Source organism: Plecotus auritus (assembly GCF_963455305.1).
Source record: "Plecotus auritus genome assembly, chromosome: 8".
Lineage (NCBI taxonomy): Eukaryota > Metazoa > Chordata > Mammalia > Chiroptera > Vespertilionidae > Plecotus > Plecotus auritus.
In genome coordinates this window covers 132,665,961-132,686,987 of record NC_137782.1, presented here as the reverse complement: position 1 = coordinate 132,686,987, position 21,027 = coordinate 132,665,961, and the positions used below count along the sequence as shown (strand labels likewise).

The 21,027-nt window shown below is 42.1% G+C and overlaps 1 protein-coding gene across 1 annotated transcript in view; it reads left to right on the top strand.

Moving 5' to 3' along the window:
* The window catches only part of ANTXR1 (ANTXR cell adhesion molecule 1), a 234,069-nt gene that overhangs the window by 5,730 nt on the left and 207,312 nt on the right, over positions 1 to 21,027 (top strand). Inside the window, exon 2 of the mRNA XM_080684563.1 lies at positions 18,502 to 18,573. Within this exon, the coding sequence (XP_080540689.1) occupies positions 18,502 to 18,573 (72 nt within the window). The remainder of the gene's footprint in view (positions 1 to 18,501; positions 18,574 to 21,027) is intronic.

Here is a 21,027-nt window from a genome sequence, read left to right as displayed (position 1 = left end):
CAATACGAGAGGTACTGGGTGAATTCCTGGAATTAAAAATCCCTGCATCAGAGTTTCAGTAAATGGTGGTGTATAAGGCAATTAATATACTTAGTTGAAGAACTACCACTCTGCTCTTAAGTCAGTTGTCTTTGATTGAAAGCTTTAGGACTCGAATCCCCTGCCCTCCACCCCCCTACCCCCACTCACAAAGATGCTTCCAAGATTTGAATAATAATTTTGGATTATTATGATGCACTTAAAGGTCAAATAAATTAGTAATTTGTTCAGATTGAACCTGATGGAGAAGGGAAATTCAACTCTGTCGATGTATAAAAACACACCGATGTTGCTTGTTTTCGGGTATGCTTTGGAAGAGAACTTTGAGTAGTGAAAATGTGACCTTGGCTCTGAATAAGAGAAACAGAGTTCATTAGAAGGCACATTTAAAATGCTACAATAATGATTGTAAGAAAAAAAAGTGTTCAGGGGCCAGGAATGTGTGTGTGTGTGTGTGTGTGTGTGTGTGTGTGTGTGTGTTTGAGATGGATTCTATGGTTAGTTGTAAATGTTCCTCCAATTAGCTTCTAGGTTTGGAGAGGACTTATCAGACCAGGTAATAGTTGTTAGAACTGCCTACAGGTTGGAAGGTTTGGCACATGGGTCAAAATAAATAAGGCAAAGTGTTTTTGTTTTGTTTTGTGTTTCTCTCTGGGTCAGTCAAGTAATAACTCCAGTTTCCTTAGCTGTGGAGACCTGGTAACACTCAGTGTCGAGCTGAGAATAGAATCCAGGAGTGTTGGAGGAAGGCACCAGTCCGAAGATAACCTGTAATTATCTCCAAATGCTAAAAGGCTCCCAGTGGTCCAGGAAAAAACTCTGGCATCCCTTAGTGAGACTTGGCTGTCACATAAATGCAAATTTGCTTTATGCTAATTTAGAATGTTTGTCTTTTTTATGTGTGACCAAGTGACTAGATTTCACCTCTCCCAGCCATTACTCGCCAACAAAAGACCAAGTGAATATCTGAACATTTCTGACATGTTTCTCAGACATGCCAGGTTCATAATGAAAAAAAAGTAATTAGATTTCTTCAGTTTGGTTGAGCATATTCTTTCACTCATTTGTCATAAATATCCTCTCAATTCCAATAACAAATATGCAACCTATTGAAGGCATGGATAACACTATGCATATTGCAAGCAATGTCCTGTTCTGGGAGCTGCAAGGGATGCAAAAAAAAAAAAAAAAAGGCAGGAAGCAGTCCCAGACTTCTTACTTTTTAGGCAGAAGGACATTAGAAGGACTCCAGGCAGCCAAAGTTAAAGGCTACAATGGGGATTTGGGTCAGGGGGCTGGCAGAGAAAAGTTTAGATCAACACCAAGAAGAAATAATAAGTAACATTTACTGAGCCCTTGTTAGCTTCCAGGCACTGTGGTAAGTGCTTTGCCTGTATGATCCCATTTCCTCTTTGCAACCACATAAAGTCAATACAGTCATCATTTGACACATGAAAACACTGAGTTTTAGAAAAGTTACCCAAGGTCCCTCTAAGTGATGAAAGTCAACCTCAAACCCAAGTCTGATTCGTGATCTATGCACAATGATAAAAAGAATCTTAACTTGCAAAAGAACATTGAGTCAATCAGGGTAGGTAAAGTTATGCTGTGGTAACAAACAATCCCCAAAATCTCAATGACACAAAACAACCAAGTTATCAACTTTGCCTAGCTACATGTGATGAGGGTCAGCAGGGGACTGCTCATTAGTTGTTCGGGAGTCAGGCTGGTGGAGACTCCTCAATGCCTGTTTCCCTAGGCTGGAAGGGAAGAAAATGCCAGAGGGTCTCTGGCTGGCAATGAAATGCTCTAGCCAGAAGTGACATGCCTCCTTCCACTCACAGCCCATTGGTCAGAACTAGTCACATGGAAAGAAGATGAAAATAATGTCATCCTTCCATGTATTTAAATGGAGAGGAAAGCCAGACATGGGTGGGCATCAAAAGCCTCTACTGCAAGCATGTAATTATTCACTGCTTTGGCCTGAGTGAGCAAGAAGGGAATAGTCATGAGAGGGTCAAGAGATAAGAGTCTTCTAGAAAAGAGTCCATTTGGAGCTATAAGTCTTAGATATTCCTATCAAGGTGGAATTACTATTAGACATGATAGTTCAAATCCACCCATGAGGCAGTGAGGGCTCCTGTTCTTTTCCTCCCTTGCTCATTCCTCCCATACTTTAGATGAAACATTCAATGCAGTGGGCAAAGGTTTAATTAGATGAAATCGGAGGTAGAAATGGAGATCAGACATGCTTCCCTGCTACTTGAATGTTACAGGAATGTATTGGAAAGCTAAGAATCTCTTTGCCCATAGTCTGTGGCATATGAGGGAATTTGAAAGGCTGGGAAGGGAGAGCAGCCCCTGGAACTGCAGCAGCTGAGCTGAGAGGATGCCTGAATATTGCAGAGGCTGATTCAGACAGAGTTTGAGAATCTGGGCTGCAACTAAATATATTTCTGAATGGGAGTGCTGTAGGCATTTTTGGTGGAACAATTTTTTACTGCAGGATGCTTAATCTTTCTGATATCTGCTTTGTTTTTAGCCTTCTTGGTCAATGAGATAACCAATAAATAATGCCTATAACATTTGTTTTTAAATACCCTGCCATGAGATGGTACCTCCCCAATTGAGAACCCCTAACTGAGAGACTGCAGGGTAGAGCAAGGCAAGCCAATGATGCTGATTCCTAGAATCCCAGGACTACATCTGAGCAGGAGGAAGGAGGAAGGCTTTAGTGATAATTAGGCCAGTAGAAATAATAGACCTTGGAAAGGAATATGCTAAACCAGTGAATGACATCACCATGAACCACTTAAGTGGAAGATCTGGGAGTAATCCTCTTCCTCATACTGCCTGATCCTATCTGCTCCCACATTTCTCCTGTGTCTACCCCATTCTCTGCCCCGTCATTGCCTTAGTTCTTAGCTCAGGCCATTTCTCATCCAGTTCACTGAAATAATCTCTAAATTCGTCTCTTTATGTATTTTCTTAGCCACCCCACCCCCATACCAAAATTGACCTTTATAGAACACAAATTTAATCTTCACATTATTTTTCCTAACCTTTTAATCTTGAAACACCTCCAAAGCTCTTTAATTTTTATTTTTTTCAACTACAAAAGCTTACTATTGATTAGGAAAGCCTTCCAAGTTTTTGGAAGAACTTTCACATTTTTAACATTACAATGTATTTAACAATGGTTCTTTTATTGCCTCTAAGGTTATTTCTTAGCAAGGTACTCAAGAACCTTATTGCACAAGCCACTGTATATTCCCTAGCTTTATCTCTTTCCACACTCTGTGGTTTCCAATAAAGCCATACTATGAACTAACCCATGCCCTCTCTTGCCTTTAGCTATAATACATTACATGACTCCTCCTGTCTTTACATAACTGATGTCCTCTTATCCTTTGAGATGATTACTAATACTTGGTGCTCTCCCATCACTAGTTGTGGGCTGCCTGAGGTCATAAAAATTAAAAATAATCACCTCTCGCCCTGGCTGATGTTGCTAAGTGGTTAGAGCATTGACTCGTGCACGGAAGGGTCATGGGTCTGATTCCCAGGCAAGGGCACATACCTGGGTTGCAATTTTGATCCCTAGCCCCGGTGAGGGTGGGAAACAACCAATCAATGTGTCTCTCTCACATTAATATTTCTCTCTCTCTTCCTCTTCCCCCCCGCCTTCCTCCCTCCACTCTCTCTAAAAATCAATGGGAAAAATATCCTTGGGTTTCTCTCTCTCTCTCTCTCTCTCACACACACACACAAAGAATTATCACCTCTCTACATCACAACATTCAAAATCCATTCTCTTTTCAGACTCTCTCATCCCATATCTCCTGATAAGCAGCAGATTGTCCATTATCAAGAAATGGAGAGGAATAACTTCTAGTGTTTTTGTCCTTGGGTCATATTTAGTGGCCTTAGCATCTTTTCCTCAAACTCGGATGCTCAACCATATGCAGTTTCAATTATAAGTAGCTGTAAGAACCACTGGCACAGGACTTTCCCAATATCTTGGTGGCAAAAGGATTGTGATCAGAATCAGAGTCTTCCTGCCATCATTCCCTACATAAAGGATAATACAGAAATCAGGTTTAAGGAAATTATATAGCCAATAAAAGTGAAGCATTCTAATTGTAACTGTACACCAGTCACAGTAATAATGTACAGCCAAGGGGTTACAAAATATCATTGGACAGCCATAATCTAACCATAAATAGACAAATGTATGAGTCAGGACATTCCTGGTCTATGCTTTTTGTCCCAGTATAGCTATTAGTTGCTTCCTATTTTATTCTTCAAAGTATCTCAGTTTAGATTTTAAATTATATGGTCATCTTGATTATTAACCATAAAAGACTATCGAATGAACAAAAAGTGTGAGGATTGAAGGCCAAACAGGTGAAGTCCTTGTAAACCTTATTCCATTAAGATAAGCAATCAGCTCAGCAATCCTGATTCCTTTTAAGTGCCTCAATTTTAAGCTTTTCCTGGTATCCCCGCTCCCAAATTCCCATAATGGTGGAAAATCTCTAGTACTTCTCACTATCTTAGCACCCATCACTATGAATTATATACATTTCATTACCCTCCATGGGGAGGCAGTGTTGCATAGGTGTTAAGAGCCCAGGCTTAAACAGCAGAAAGGAGACTATGAGTTTAGTGTTTGGACTAAGAACATGGACAGTAGGGCCAGACCACCAGCGTTCAAGTCCCACCCCTACCACTTACTAGTTGTGTGTCCTTGAGAAAGTTACTTTTATGTCTCTTTGTGAACTCGGTTTCCTCATCTATAAAAGGGGAGCTAATCGAATTATAACGTAGGGTTGTTGTGCTCAGAACAGAGTCCTATGCACTCATCAAATGCTAGCAATTATTATTAAATGGAAATGAATATGAAATGTTCAGCACAATGCCTGATGCTTAGTAGGTACTCATTAAATGTTGAGTTACAGTTTTTAATTTTTACAGATTCTAAAGAACCTACCAGGCATTCAAAAATCAGTTTGCTGAATCATTCAATATTATGTTATATTTGAACCTGCTATAAATAGGTCCATCAGGAAAGAACAGAGAGGGGCCATATGCTTTGGCAGAAATAAAGGCATTGCTGACTTTTGGAAGTGCTGTGTCTTCAGGGAATTATAAATGCAGAAACTGAAATTGAATGAGTTAAAGGGCTTTCTGGGAGATGAGAAAGAAAATTTGTTTCTGACTTCTGAAAAAAAAACAAAAAAACTAAAAGCTGAACATAGACAGTTAGCTTTGCCTTTACTGCCTCCCTCACTATCATCTAAAACTGCTCCCCTCCCCCAAAACAGAAAGTTTTAAGGAGGCGTCTGGGGGAATCCTGATTCAGGTCTAAAGACAAAGGACAGGACACTGACCTGTAACACACTTGTGAGAAATTCCACCAGAAACAAAGCAGATGGATTGAATTTGAAGGAGGTCAGCCAAGGTCTACTTTCAACTCTGCTTCCAAGTTGTAAAAAAACATGTAGAGGAAGATTCTAGAAGAGTCCCAAGAATAATCCCAAATCTGGAAGTGAGTTTGCAGTTCCAAGTGGGAGGAAGGGGGATGAGAACCATCCCCTGGTGCCCTGCTGCCATGTGCCTTAGCATCATGCAGAGGCAGCTGCACGGGGCACTTGAAGGGGCAGTTTCACCACAAAAGAGTGAGTCCATGAACACCAGGCATCGTTCTGATTTTGCCCTCCCCCAATTCAATCCAGACACATGAAGAAGGACTAGTTTGCCCTTGTGAGTATGTCCTTTGGTTTTAGACCAGGTGGTTTCATGGAAAGTTGTAGCACATCTTCAAGGAACAGAAAATTTCAGTCTTAGTTAAACGCTTCCAGAAAATAGAAAGAGTTGAAGTTTCCCAATTTGTTTTAGGAAGCTAGCATATGTCTGATATCAATATTTACCAAAGATAACACATTCAGATGCAAAACTTTTGACCAAATTGGTATAAAAACTTAAATCTGAATCAAATATAATCAAAACAAAACTAACAGTGTACTAAGGAATAATACATCAAGGCCAACTAAAATGTATCCTAGGAATGCAAGAGTGCTTCAGTATTTAGAAAACATATTACAGTAACTCACATCTACTTTGAATGCTGAAGATGAAACCCAGTTATTTCCTCAGCAGAATCTGAAAAAAAAAAATCTCTCTGAATACTTAAATGTTCAAAGGATACAGAGGATATGAATAATAATTAATGAGGTTGATTTAATAAATATATTTTGAATCCTATACCCCACAGAGAATAAACTTTCCTTTCAAATGCCCATGAAATATTTATTAGGTCACAAAGAATGTCTCCCTATATATCCCAAGGCACAATTTTTCCAGTCTACACTCTCGGCAATAAATAACAGGAAATGAATAGCCAAAGTACACTAACCCTCAGCTACTGGGAAAAAAATTTTTAGATATTTATATTATCTTGTCATGAGGAGGACTGAAAGAAAGTGACTCTCCAGGACGTAGGATGGCAAACTATGGCTGGCAGACTGTTGTGGTAAATAAAATTTTATTGTAGCACCACCACACCCATTTTGTTCAGCTACTATCAATGGCTACTTTTGTGTTACAACAGCAGAGTTGAGTAGTTGCCATGGCAACCACATAGCCCTCAGAGCCTACACTATTTACTGTCTGGCCCTCCACAAAAAAAGTTTGCTGACTTCTGGATTAAGAAAACATTTGCACCCCAATAGAAAATGGGCAGAGAATATTGGGACCAAGGTCAGCAGTTGCCCAGGGACCTGCACTCAGTTTAATGCTCTGTGTACACCATCTTTAAATTCTTAATAATTTTTGTACAGGAAGGCTCTGAGTTTTCATTTTGCACTGGGTTCTACTAATCATGTAGCTGCTCTTAATTGATACTCAATGTTTTTAAAACAAAATCAAATGAACAATAGATATGAAAAAAAATCAGTGGCTTATCCTATCTAATAAAGAGAGAATATGCTAATTGACCATTACGCCATCACAAGATGATTGGGCCCACAGCCAATAAAGAGGGAATATGCTAATTGACTGCCCATGCCCTCACAAGATGGCGGTGCCCACAGCCACAAGATGGCGGCGCCCAGTCCCCTCAGTCCCGCCTCATCCAGCCAGAGTCCCCCAGTCCCCTCAGCCCCGCTTCATCCAGCCGGAGTCCCCCAGTCCCTTAAGCCCTGCCTCATCCAGCCTTAGTCCCCCAGTCCCCTCAGCCCCACCTCATCCAGCCTCAGTCTCCCAGTCCCCTCAGTCCCGCAGGGGAGGGCAGTTGGGGATGATTATGCCTGCAGGGGAGTAGTTAGTCATCAATCAGGCCGGCAGGGGAGCTGTTAGGGGGCTATCAGGCTGGCATGCAGAGTGGTTAGGGGCAATCAGGCAGGCAGACAGGCGAGTGGTTAGGAGCCAGCAGTCTGGATTGTGAGAGGGATGTCCGACTGATGGTTTAGGGATCAGGCCTAAACTGGCAGTCAGACATCCCCTGAGGGATCCCAGATTGGACAGGGCGCAGGCTGGGTTGAGGGACACCACCCCCCATGCATGAATTTCATGCACTGGGCCTCTAGTAATAAATAAAATGCATCCACATAAAAGCTATAATGAAAATCTATATTCACTTAATAAATGTACAGATATTTCAGCAGGAGCTAATCCTGAGAGTGGGTGAAGGGTAAGAAAATGAGTCTTTCCAATCTTATTACCAAGGGTTTAATAGTCATGAGGGTGGCCCTAGCTGGTTTGGCTCAGTGGATAGAGCGTCGGCCTGAGGACTGAAGGGTCCCAGGTTCAATTCCGGCTAGGGGCACATACCCGGGTTGCAGGCTCAATCCCCAAGGTGGGGTGTGCAGAAGGCAGCCGATCAGTGGTTCTCTCTCATCATTGATGTTTCTATCTCTCTCTCCCTCTCCCTTCCTCTCTGAAATCAATAAAAATATATTTTAAAAAAATAGTCATGAGGGTGGGAAGTGAGTTCCAGCAGCTACCAAGTCCTGCACTGAGGTCACTGTGTTCCAAGCAGGATGCTTGTCACCTTACAAACATTAGATTAAATCCTCAAAACGATCTTTAGCAGATAGGTACTATTACCTCCATTGCATAATGGAGGAGGCTGAAGTTTTAAAAGCGAAACATCTTGTTCAGATGTCACTCTACAAGTGAAAGAACAGGAATTTGAGCTCACATCAGTCAGCCAGTTGGTGCTCATAACTGCTGGTCTGGGCAGTCTCAAGAGTACATTGTCCCACATTGCTGGGGGAGTTTGATCATAGCTACCCAAGACTCTTAGAATTTGTATAAACTTTAACCCAGAATTTTTTTTAATCCAGTATGGAGAAATACAGTAATCAAAAATACAAATGTTTCAAGGTAGAAAAACTTATTCCCACTGTACTAAAATTTATAGAAAATAAGTTAAAGCTGCTTTGCTTATCCTTGAAAGACTTTCCTGCTGGGTGCAAGTGTGGTGAGGAGAGGGGACAACTTTCTTCCAAACTGGAAATCTTAGTCCAATGCAAGAATTTAAACACTCTGTGAATTTGTCTTTTTAAGTTTTGCTCCTACCCCCTTCTCTTGCTCTTACAGATGCATGTTTGAGGGGAGGCTTATTGTGTCCTTGGGCATGCACGTGAAGGGGGCCTCTGACTTCCCTTGTCTGGTCGTGGTCTCCTGGTGGTCATCCATAGATCACATTGGTGGCTTTGGCTAGTGACCTGTGGGTCTCATTTATCACATGTTGGTGTACATTGCAGTTATGAGAAATACCTTTGGGCAGCTAACCAGTTTTCTGTGTGTTTTTTAACAACAGTGATAACCATTTTGTGTTGCATCTGCACGAGAGTACCAATAGATATCAGAAAATATTTTTAGACTTTCTTGGTGTGTGTGTGTATGTGCGTGCGTGTGTGTGTGTGTGTGTGTGTGTGTGTGTGTGTGTTGAAAAAGGGGAATTAGTGGAGGTGAAAGGAGACCGTATTTTGCTATAATATCCTCTTGATCTTGAAAAAATACACTTTACATCTTGACATAGTATATATACATTACTTACACATACTTGGCCAAAAATTTCACATAGTATTACTTTCTGTATGCAATGTATCCTGATATTTCTAGTCTATTCTTTTTTTGTTTTGTGTTTTTCTTTTTCAAAATGTTGGCAACATCCCACCAAACTGATTTCCCCAATCACTAATAGTTTGCATTCCATAGTCATTGTTCCCATAGCCATCTGCTGCATTGACTGAAAGGGAGATTCCTCACAAGTCAGTAGGGTGGGCAGGGCACCCTGGGCTGGGGTCTGCCTGACACTGGCAGGAGCAGGGTGAGTAGCCTCAAACTCAAAGTACAGTGCTTCGTGGCTTGGGTCTGGACTGGTATCTAAAGAAGTCGGAGTGGAAGCAAGAGTTGAGGTCAAGCTTTTTGAGCAGGAAGGAGGCTTGGCCATGACCCCAGACAGTAATAGGAGGGTTAGGGCTGAGGGACAGGGCTGGGTTTAGGGTTCCAGCCAGTTAGCGTGCAGTGTGAGGTTAGGAGGAAGGAAGGAATGCTAAGAAAGAAGCCGGGGCGTGGAGGGAGGGGGCAAATGGACTTGGGGTCTTTCATGGCAGAACTAATTGCTGGTCCCCTTAGTGGGGTGCCCGAGGCTGCCATACCCTTCAGGATTAGCTGGGGACCCGGGAGGGTTATTTAGGACATCAGTGCCTTCAGCGGGGTGGGGCTAAGGAAAAGCGGGGACTGACAGTTTTCTAATTTCCTCCCTTAAAGCAATTCCGCTCTTCCAGATTTATAAGATTCCGGGTGACGGTTCCAACTATGGGCTCTCTTTTTTCCCTTTCGTTTTACTCTAACCCATGTGCAAAAGAAGGGGAAACAGTTTAAACTCAATTAGGCCCACTTGATTTTGACTCTGGTTGTGTGTGTGGCTAATGGAAAGAGCCTGTGTTTCTAAGGAGCTTAACCACAGGGAGGTTTGGAAACTCACATAAACACAAAAGAATGTATTTCAGAAAACAAATCAGAATGGGACTCAGAGATCTTATTTTTCTTCTACTCTTTGCATATTAGACCCTTGGAAGTAATTGAATGGCAATCTGAAGGCAATGCAAAAATCCCTCATTGGGAACACACAGTGAATGCAATGAAACAAAAATTTGTTGACTTATTTTTTTAATATTTTACTTACTGATTTGAGAGAGAGAGAGAGAGAGAGAGAGAGAGAGAGAGAGAGAGATCTGTTGTTCCACTTAGTCGTGCATTCATAGGTTGCTTCTTGTATGTGCCCTGACCAGGGAACCAAACCTGCAATCTTGGACTATCAGGATGATGCTATAACCAACTGAGGTTCCTGGCCAGGGCTGTTGACTTCTTACCATGTTCCAGACATTGGAGAGAGCATCTGAAAACAAAAAGACATAAGAAATGCTGGGGCTTCCCCCAGCAGTGACCTTCTTGAGGGCTGATGGCTTTGCCTCCCTATGATCTGGGAAGTCCTCAAAGCCAAGACAGAAGGTGTGGGAAGGTGTTGACTCTGATTTTGAGTAGACCCAGGTATACCGGATGAATCTTCCAGCACAGAACTCTGTACACTGTGTTCAAGCCGAATTCCTGGGAGGTTACTTGCATTCCAAGTTTTGTTGAGATTTATATTTGTGGGCACAAAATGCCAAGAAGGGACCTGAATCCTCTACACTGTCCTGCTACCCAGCAGGCCCATTGGGCTAGAATTATATTTGAGGTAGGATTTAATTGAGTCAAATATCAGGGACCTTTCACATCCACTGATTTCTAAAATGAGCATTACCACTTTCTGTGCTATAGTTTGCTCAGCTATTGTGTGTTAAAACAAATTATATATATATATATATATATATATATATATATATATATATATATATATATAAAACAATCCACAATAGAGTCCAATGGAACATTTCCCAGTACCACTTATATTTGGGTTATGAAAGAGTTTTTATTTTTTCCTTGGAGCTTCATTCACAATGGCTGGGAGAGCCATTACTACCTGAAGAGAACATCAGGATTCCATAGCTGGGCTTTTAAGATCATTAACTCTTAAACTGGTTGGCAGATAAATGAGATATTTTACACATTGTAGGGTGGAGAGATGCTGGAATTGGATCCATCTCTGCCACTTCCCCAACCAACACCCTACTCTGGCTATGACCAGGAGTCCACTTAGGTCCTCGGGGTTGAGAGGAAGCCAAGGGTCTGAACATGGACATACCACCCCAGATCGATTATTCTGGGAGTAGCAACTAGGGCAGATTTCAAACCAGAAAATCCGTTTACAAGGCAGAGTGCAGATGATGCACGTGTGTTTTAATAGAAAGTCCAAACTGAGTCCAAGGCCCAGCATATCCACCCCTGTGGGAGAAGGGAAGGAGGCTGATTGAGGTGCCAGAGGGCAGGTGCCAGAGGCCCGGTGGATGAGGTAATTAGAGTTCAGGGTGGTGGTAAGGCAGAGGAGAGGACTGTGACACCAGGCAGGCAAGCAAGCCTCTTGCTCCTGGGAATTTGGGTAAAAGAAATATAAGCACCACCCCCATCAGGGCTCTTTCCTTTTCCATGGGGTGATTTGATCTCAGGGGAGACAGAGCATGGGTTAAGAAGGCTCAGTAATAAGGACTAGAAGAAGTCCAAGGTGCAGATCTAGATAACCCTATACTCTGCCCCTTTAGTAGCTGAGGCCCCTGGGATCTCATGGTAACCCAGAGAACACAAAGCCAGTTTGGTTCCCAGAATTTTAGGAGATTATATTTACCCTCAATGCTTGAGGGAACAAGCTATGTACATCTCAAGTGTGTCCCAGAGGGGTTATATTTTGGTCGAGGCTTACATAATTGTGTAAAGAGTGATCATGTGTAGTAAATATGAAACAAACCTCAACAGTAACAGGGCAAATATGATCAGAGTTAGAATGGGTGAAACAAGCTGGGCAATACCTCCTCGCCTGTAGTTTTGTCTTGGAGGCCTCATTTCATTTTTTTCTTGAGAAACTACAGCACCTACCCATTAACAAGAAAGATTTCTGGATAGATCTAAACTTTTCTCAACACCCCAGTATATTTATTGACTTTCCCTATATCTAGCACCAGCAAATCAGATGGATACCAAAATTGTATAAATTTTATAAATGTTGTTCAAAAGAATAGTGAAAATGAAATGTTTTTTTTTTAAATAAATCTTTATTCAGATTATTACAATTGTTTCTCCTTTTCCCCCCCACAGCTCCCCTCCACCCGGTTCCCACCCCACCTTCTGCCCTTACCTCCCCCCCACTGTCCTCATCCATAGGTGTATGATTTTTGTCCAGTCTCTTCCTGAACCCCCCCATACCCCTTTCCCCCTGAGAATTATCAGTCCACTCCCTTTCTATGCCCCTGATTCTATTATATTCACCAGATTATTCTGTTCCTCAGGTTTTTAATTCACTTGATTTTTAGGTTCACTTGTTGATAGGTATGTATTTGTTGTTCATAATTTTTCTCTTTACTTTTTTCTTCTTCCTCCTCTTCTTAAAGAATACCCTTCAGCATTTCATGTAATCCTGGTTTGGTGGTGATGAACTCCTTTAGCTTTTTCTTATCTGTGAAGCTCTTTATCTGCCCTTCAATTCTGAATGATAGCTTTGCTGGGTAGAGTAATCTTGGTTGTAGGTTCTTGCTATTCATCACTTTGAAAATTTCTTGCCACTCCCGTCTGGCCTGCATAGTTTCTGTTGAGAAATCAGCTGACAATCGTATGGGTGCTCCCTTGTAGGTAATTAATTGTTTTTCTCTTGCTGCTTTTAATATTCTCTCTTTGTCTTTTGCTCTTGGCATTTTAATTATGATGTGTCTTGGTGTGGTCTTCTTTGGATTCCTTTTGTTTGGGGTTCTGTGCGCTTCCTGGACTTGTAAATCTATTTCTTTCACCAGGTGGGGGAAGTTTTCAGTCATTATTTCTTCAAATAGGTTTTCAGTATCTTGTTCTCTCTCTTCTTCTGGCACCCCCATAATTCTGATGTTGGTACTCTTGAAGTTGTCCCAGAGTCTTCTTACACTATCTTCAACTTTTTGGATTTTTTTTTTGCTTTTTGCTTTTTCGGTTGAGTGTTTTTTGCTTTTTTGTATTTCAATTCTTTGACTTGATTCTTGTGTTCCTCTAGTCTGTTGTTGGGTCTCTGTATAATATTTTTTATTTCAGTCAGTGTATGTTTAATTTCTAGTTGGTCCTTTTTCATATCTTTGAGGGTCTCGTTATATTTATCGGCCTTTTCTAGGATATTCTTGAAAAGCCTTATAACCATGGTTTTGAATTCTATATCCAGTCATTTGTTTTCCTCCATTTCTTTCGTTTGTGATCTGTTTCTTTGATGCCGCATTTTCACTGCTTCCTTGAGTTGGTACGGTAGATTTGTGTGCTAGGTTTCCTATATGGCCAGTGGGTCGGCCTCCCCAGTTAACCTGAGGTGGACACTCTTGGTGCACCCCTTTGTGGACTGTGTGTATAGCCTTGTTGTAGTTAAGTCTTGATTGTTGTTGGTATCACTGGGAGGAATTGACCTCCAGGCCAGTTGGCTGTAAGGATCAGCTGTGTCTACGCTTGGAGAAGTTCCGTGCTGGAGACAGCCTTATAGGATTAGACTTGCCAAATTGCAATAGCCTCTGTGCTCAGCTTGGATGGGGTGGAGTCTCAGGGCGGAGCAGACAGTCTTGGCTTCCAGTCAGCCTTGCCCTTGCGCGCGTGTGCCTCCAGACCTCTGCCTTCCCCGGCTCCTGAGTCTCTGCCTGGAACTGGGGTTCAGTGCAGTCAGAACTGGGGCTCAGTGCAGTCAGGAGCTTCTGACTCCCTTCCACTAGAGAAAGCCTGTGGCAACCTCCGCAGCCTTTGTGCGCACTGGCAGGCACGCGCCTCCAGACCTCTGCCTTCCCCAGCTCCCGAGTCTCCACCCGAGAGTCCAGATTCCCCCCGTAAGAGCGTGGGTCCCCAGGGGCTCGCCTGGAACTGGGGTTCAGTGCAGTCAGAACTGGGGCTCAGTGCAGTCAGGAGCTTCTGACTCCCTTCCACTAGGGAAAGCCTGTGGCAACCTCCGCAGCCTTTGTGCACACTGACAGGCGTGCGCCCCCAGACCTCTGCCTTCCCCGGCTCCTGAGTCTCCACCCGAGAGTCCAGATTCCCCCCGTAAGAGCGTGGGTCCCCAGGGGCTCGCCTGGAACTGGGGTTCAGTGCAGTCAGAATTGGGGTTCAGTGCAGTCAGGAGCTTCGGACTCCCTTCTGCTAGGGAAAGCCTGTGGCAACCTCCGCAGCCTTTGTGCACACTGGCGCGTGCGCCTCCAGTCCCCTGCCCGCTGGGGCTCCCCTGGGTCTCCCCCGGGTCTCCGAGTCTCCAGGTGCCTTTCTCTCTACCTGACAGTCCAGACTCCTCCTGTAGGAGCCTGGGTCCACGGGGTTTCGCCCGGGACTGGGGTTCAGTGCAGTCAGAACTGGGGTTCAGTGTGGTCAGGGGCTTCCTTCCCCCTTCCACCAGAGAAAGTCAGCCAGGCTCTCAGCCACCCTTCCTCTCTGCGCGGACAAAGACCCTTTGCCGAACCTACAATTCTCTGTGAGCTTTTCTCTTTCCTTCTAGTTGTAGAATTTTCACTCAGCCAGCTTTCCTGTGGTTCTGGATGGTGTCCGTTCTGTCTTTTAGTTGTAGTTTTGAAATTGTTGTGCAAGGCAGCAGTTTAGGTGCTTACCTATGCTGCCATCTTGGTTTCTCGAAAATGAAATGTTTTAAGACAAAAGAAAGTGAATGATTATGGGGTGATCTTTTTTAATAAATAAAGGAATGCAAGTTGATTTGTGGCTGTGAAATAGAGCTAGTCCTTGAAACAAAGAAGTAGTAAGCCAAGAAAATATTGACTCCAAACCCTTGCTCCTTAAGCTGAGAGTCAAGAAAATCTCTCCATTCTAGTTCAAGTCCCCATTTCACCAGCACTTTGCCTCCCCTCCCAGTATAATCCCCTCAATGCACAACTTCTCTACTGATCGAACTCAGGATGGAGGAGGTATGAGGATTTTTCTCAAATCAAAAGGCATCTTACAGTCCCTCTCAGTAACCAAACTTTCAGGTAGTACTTATCCTGATCATATGGACCAAACGTTGCACTTCAGAAGTGGACCCAGATGGCCAGTGTCCAAGGAAATCTCTTAATTCCATTGGAAAGGAGTTACAGAATTCTGGATTGGATATTGGCTTATAGTCAGTCATGTGTTGCCTCTTCTGAGGCACTTACACAGAATTGGGCCATATCCACCAGACTCTCACCAGGACCCCCAGGACCAGAGCATCTCTACCCCATTGCTGAAGGAGAGCAGCCGGGACCAGTTTTCAAGATTTAAAGTATACAACTGAATGCTTTCCAGGATTATGGCTGAGATTCTAATGAATGAGGATTTCCAAAACATTAAAAGCCCAAGGGTAGTATATGCAGTTCTGTTAAGCTCTTAGGAGACTTCCAGCTCAGAGGTCTATCACTGATGATTAAGTAGGCGCATTTGCCAAGGAGCTGTGCTCCAGAATCATTGGCCCAGCTGCGAAGGCTCCTTGGGTTCACATAGGGTCATGGGAATTAGCTGGAGTCATCTGAGCCCAAACCCAGAGTATTTAACCAAACGAGGGAGGAAGAGGTGCTGTCCAGCTGGCCAAACATCAGGACCTTCCATGAGCAATAGAGGTTTCTCCTCTCCATGCTCTTCTTTCATCCACTCAACAAACAGATAGGTGCTGGAGAGGTAAATATCCCTAAGACCCCCACAGGGAAGCTTGACAAAAAAGTGATTGCAACCTAATATCAGAGGTTGATGACTGAGAGACATACACTGTGCTCTGAACGCAGGAGGCAGGGACAATGAGCCCCATCTTTGTTGTCAAAGGCAACAGACAGAGCCTGAGTTGTGTCTTGAAGAATGAGTAGGAGTGTGCCAGTGTGGACATTGAGTGTCCCAAGCAGAGGGAATATGTATAAAAGCTCAGAGACTGGAATAGAAAAGGTTTATTGGAAAGGTTTATTTTTGACACGAGGGGCCCCATCCCTCTCTCCACACTGACCTCTTTCCCCATCTCCCAACTTCTCACCCCCTACTCTATGGGCTGCTGCCACATGAAACTGCTGGCTCTTTCCCAGACAAGTATTTAAATACAGGGTTGGGGAAAAAGTAGGTTTACAGTTGTAATACAAATAAATAGTACAATAATTAAATAACAGCACAAGAATGAACTCTGTTTCACTTATAACTGTAAACCTACTTTTGCCCATTCTCTATGCATTTCTATATTTACTTTTCTAGAAGAATTGAATGATTTTTCAAGTACTGATTTACCATTCTTCAGGGGATTGCCTGATCTGATCCTTTGTCTATTTTTCTATTTGCCTTTTAAATGTTTACTTGTAACAGTTATTTACTAGTACATATCCTGGACTTGAATCTTTTGCCTTTTATATGTGTTGCAGACCAATCTTCCCTCATTCTTTTCTTGTCTTTGAACTTATTTATGGTATATTTTGTAGTTCAGGATTTTTTGATACTTCTGGAGTCAAAATATCCTTTTCTAAAAAAATAATTCCTGCTTCTTGCATCTGGGTGAAGAAACCCTTCACTAATCTGATGACATAAAAATCTATAATTTGCTGAGTGGATTTAAAGGTTTGTCATTCCTATTAGGCTTTCATACATCCAGGGTTACATTTGGTATGAAATTGTGATCCATCAGTTTTTTCCAATTAGAAATACATTGTTATAGCATCATTTATTAAAAGGCTTATTCTTCCTCCTCAATTTGAATCACCTCTTTCACTATGTAGCAAGACCTCACACAGGTTGAGGGCTAGGCTCTCTGTCCTATCCCATTGGCTCTGCTGTTATGTCATGTATGCTACATATGGGGTCATATCTGATAGGACAAGCTTTCTAATCTGGCTCTTCATTTTCACAATTGCTCTGATGACTTTTAGACCTTTGATCTTCATTTCATTTTTAAAGTCAGTTTTCTAGTTTCATAAAACATCCTATCAATTTTTTTTCCTAGAATTGAACTTATAGATTAACTTGGGTGAAGTGAGATATCGCTATGATATGGAGTCTTTCACTGTAGAATTGTAACGTACTTTATTGTTTGTGTTCAAATCAGACAGACATATCCGTCTAGATGAGGGGCAGAGGAAAATAAATTCTCCTCATAGAGCTGGAATACATTCAATGAGAATTCTTAGGGATTTTGTATCATGAAGAGGAAAGCATAAAATCTACTTTGCACAGATTCATCTTAAATAATCTGAAACAAAGGAAAATGTTCATAAATAACTCTCTAGAAGTTAAAATTAAGGTAAATGAAATTAATCTGAAACCAGTGGAAAATGTTTGCAGTAGAAAATGCCAGACTAAAAGGAACAAACTCTAACCTCAACAGTTATTAGAATGATAGGCAGAAATGCAGAGCTCGGCTGAAATAGATCCTTCAGTGAAAAAAAAAAAAAAAAAGGGAGAGCGCGAGAGAGAGACATCATAGCTTCAGAAAACAGTGGGTTAGAACAGAAAAATCTACTATGAAGCCATTGCAACAAATTGAGTACATGCACTATGGAAATAATTATAAGCTAAATTGAAGCCATAATAGATAGTAGTAAAACAGAAGTCAACCTTGAGAAATAAAGAAGCCCCTCCCAGATTTAAAATTCTATAATTCCATGTGCCCTAGAGAATATTTCCCTCTTTCTCCAGTAAGGGGTTTCCTTTTTAATAAATAAAAGGCTGTGTAGTTTTTCTTCTTTTATTTATTAGAATGACTAGTTACATTAGATTTCCTTACATGTCGAACTGTCAATACATTCCTGAAATAAACTTTGCCAATTAATCAATTATTATTCTTTTGGATTCCTGTTGTATTCATTTTGTTAACATTTTCTTTGGAAAATTTGCCTCTACATATATATAAATGAGATTGGACTGTTTTTTGAGGAGGGGGATTTGTTTACCCCTGAGTCCACTGGGGCATCTAATTTGTGCTAATCTCATTCAACTGAATTGGTGTTGTTTTCCTTCCCTTATCAAAGGAGTAATTTAAATAACACACAAAAATAACAGTTTCTTAAAGATTTGAAACTAACCTGTAAGTCTGATTGAGCCCCGGGTTGGTTTGTTTGTTTGTTTTAGTGTATGAGTGTGAGGCATGGGAATGGGAAGGAGTGCGAAGTGTAGTGAAGGAGTTCTTTAACAAAAATTTTAAGAACTCTTAACATTAACTCTAAACACCATTTCAGATAATTTCCAAACTTACAGATGTTTCAGAGAATGAGCCCAGTTAATAGATAGGTCCAGTATCAATTAATAGAATATGAAGAGAAATGATGAAAGGTAAAGACAAATGAATGCCTGATTAAGTAACGTCTGCTTTTGTTTTCCTAGATCAGGAAGTGTGATGCACCACTGGAATGAGATCTATTACTTTGTGGAACAGTTGGCTCATAAGTTCATCAGGTGAGAAACACATGCATAGTTCTTTGCCATGAGCAAAATCAGCCTGTATTTGCTATTCTACAAATTACTACTTCAGGGATGCTTTTTGACAAAGGTAGACCCTCAGATCTTGGACGAGACTTTGTTTTTATCTTTGCCACATATTAGAGTGACTATTAGCTTCATGTTTTCAAGAGGACCCCAATTTAATTGAAAGACCAACATTTTAACCTTGTCCCTCTCTTGCTGAAGAATATATTCTTCTAGATACAGGGGTGGGCAAACTTTTTGACTCAAGGGCCACAATGGATTCTTAAACTGGACTGGAGGGCCGGAACAAAAGCATGGATGGAGTGTTTGTGTGAACTAATATAAATTCAAAGTAAAGGAGCGGAGGGGAGAGCAAGAGAACCCTCCGCTCTTTCGGCTCTGCAGGCCGGATAGAACAGCCGAATGGGCCGGATCCGGCCCGCGGGCCATAGTTTGCCCACGGCTGTCAGAAGGATAATTAACATGTTCTTGCACAGTGTATCAAGCTGGAGCCATTGGTTCATTGTAGGAGGGAGTATAGGTATATGTAAAGGGACCAAGTCATCCCAGTTTTCCCAGAACTTTTCCAGTTTTAGCACTGAAAGTCTCACATTCTTGGAACTCCCTCGTTCCTGGGCAAACTAGCTATGTGCCCTATCAGGTAGAATTCTCTGAGCATTCTCAACACTGCCTTCCAAGAGAGGACAATGCAGTTTTGAACATCATCACTCTAAACATGGTAGGGACCTTGGAGGTCCCACTTTTCAGTAAGTATAGACACCCACTAGTAAAGGAAAGGAGGCCATTTCAACCTCCTTGGGATAAACAACTATAATAGCTTTCATTGAAGCCAGCTGTCAAGGTCTTTGGTAAAATTGTTTCCAATTGTAAATTCTAAAGCAGCTCCTCTCATCCTGGCCAAAGTGGCTCTGTTAGTTGGTTGGGCATCATCCTTTGCAACAAAATGTTGTGGGTTCCATTCCCAGTCAGCTTCATCATGGTAGGGGGGTGTGCAGGAGGCAGCCAATTGATGTTTCACTCTCACACCGATGTTTCTCTCTCTCTCTCTCTCTCTCTGTCTCCCCCTCCCTCCCTCCTTTCCTCTCTCTCTAAAAATAACTTTTAAAAAATAAAAAAATAATTATAAAGCAGGTCCTCTCCTGCTGATGGCCTCTGTAAAGTCTTCCAGCCAATATGAGTAACCATACACTTTTTGAATGAAGTTCTTTATCTCTGAAGACAGTTCTTCTCTGAGATCAGGGTGATGACAAACATGTTCCCTCCAAATTCAGTTAACAATCTCAACATGTACCTGCCTGCAAGTTTGGAGGGAGATGTCCTCTCTGTGATAGCAAAAATTGGAAGCTGCAGCAGGAAGCAGCTACACCCAGAGGAATGAGAACAACAGATGCTGAGAGGAGAGAGGTGGATGGGGGGAAGTCGAGAGAAAGGAAAGAAGCAGATACACAGGTGGCATTAAGTACAAAATATTTAAGAGACTTCTAGAAGCTTAGAATCGAAAGGAACAACCTACCAACTTATCTATTCCAAGAGGCATTCACTCTCAACTTTAATAGCTCTGGTGAGAAACTGCTGCCCAGTTTCCAGAAAGGTCTTTTTGTCATTGAGCCAAAATATCCTCTCCTGCACTTTTATCCATTGATCCTGTGGAGTGATAGAAAACAAATCGCCTCCAGGCACTCGACATTATCTGCTATGTCTCTGCCCTTCTGGCCTTCTGTTCCCCCTGAAGCAGAGGAGTCTACTGAGAAAAGCTTTGAAGTTAGGCAGATGTAGATTTGAATCTAAGCTCCATTGTGCAACCCTAGTAATGAACTCGGCTGACCCCTAGTTTGCATGTAAAAATTAAGGGAGAAAACATGTGCAAACCAACTAGCCCAGCACCCAATTTAGAGTGGGTGCTAGACACTTCTCTTTGCCAGTTCCTTCAGCAATTCCAGACACTTCAGTATCAGAATCAAAGGAAGTTAGAGGGGAGGGGTTAGGGGAGCTATGAGAAAGGTTAATCCAATCCTCTCATTTTATAGATAAAGAAACTGAGGAGCATTGACATGACCTAACCCAGACCTGCAGGCACTTTCCTCTGGTTATCTCCACTGTCCTCCCTGGCTATGGGCCCCATCCAAATGTGGCACCAAGACGTTACTGTCATGCAAACTCCAAGCAGGAGAGACTATTTCATTGATAGCTGCAGCCCATGTGCCCATAACAGTGCCTGACACATTGTATATGATCAGTCAATAATTTTGAGTAAGTGAATACATTTTGGAAAGGGATGACTGGTTTTTATTTATCATTGTAATAAATAGTCTAGGCGGCTGATACTGCAGAGGGGAAGTTTATTCGATAACAGTGATTGATAACGGTATAAATACATATATCATTTGTCATTTCAGTGAAATCCTTGAAATTTCAAGTCCTATT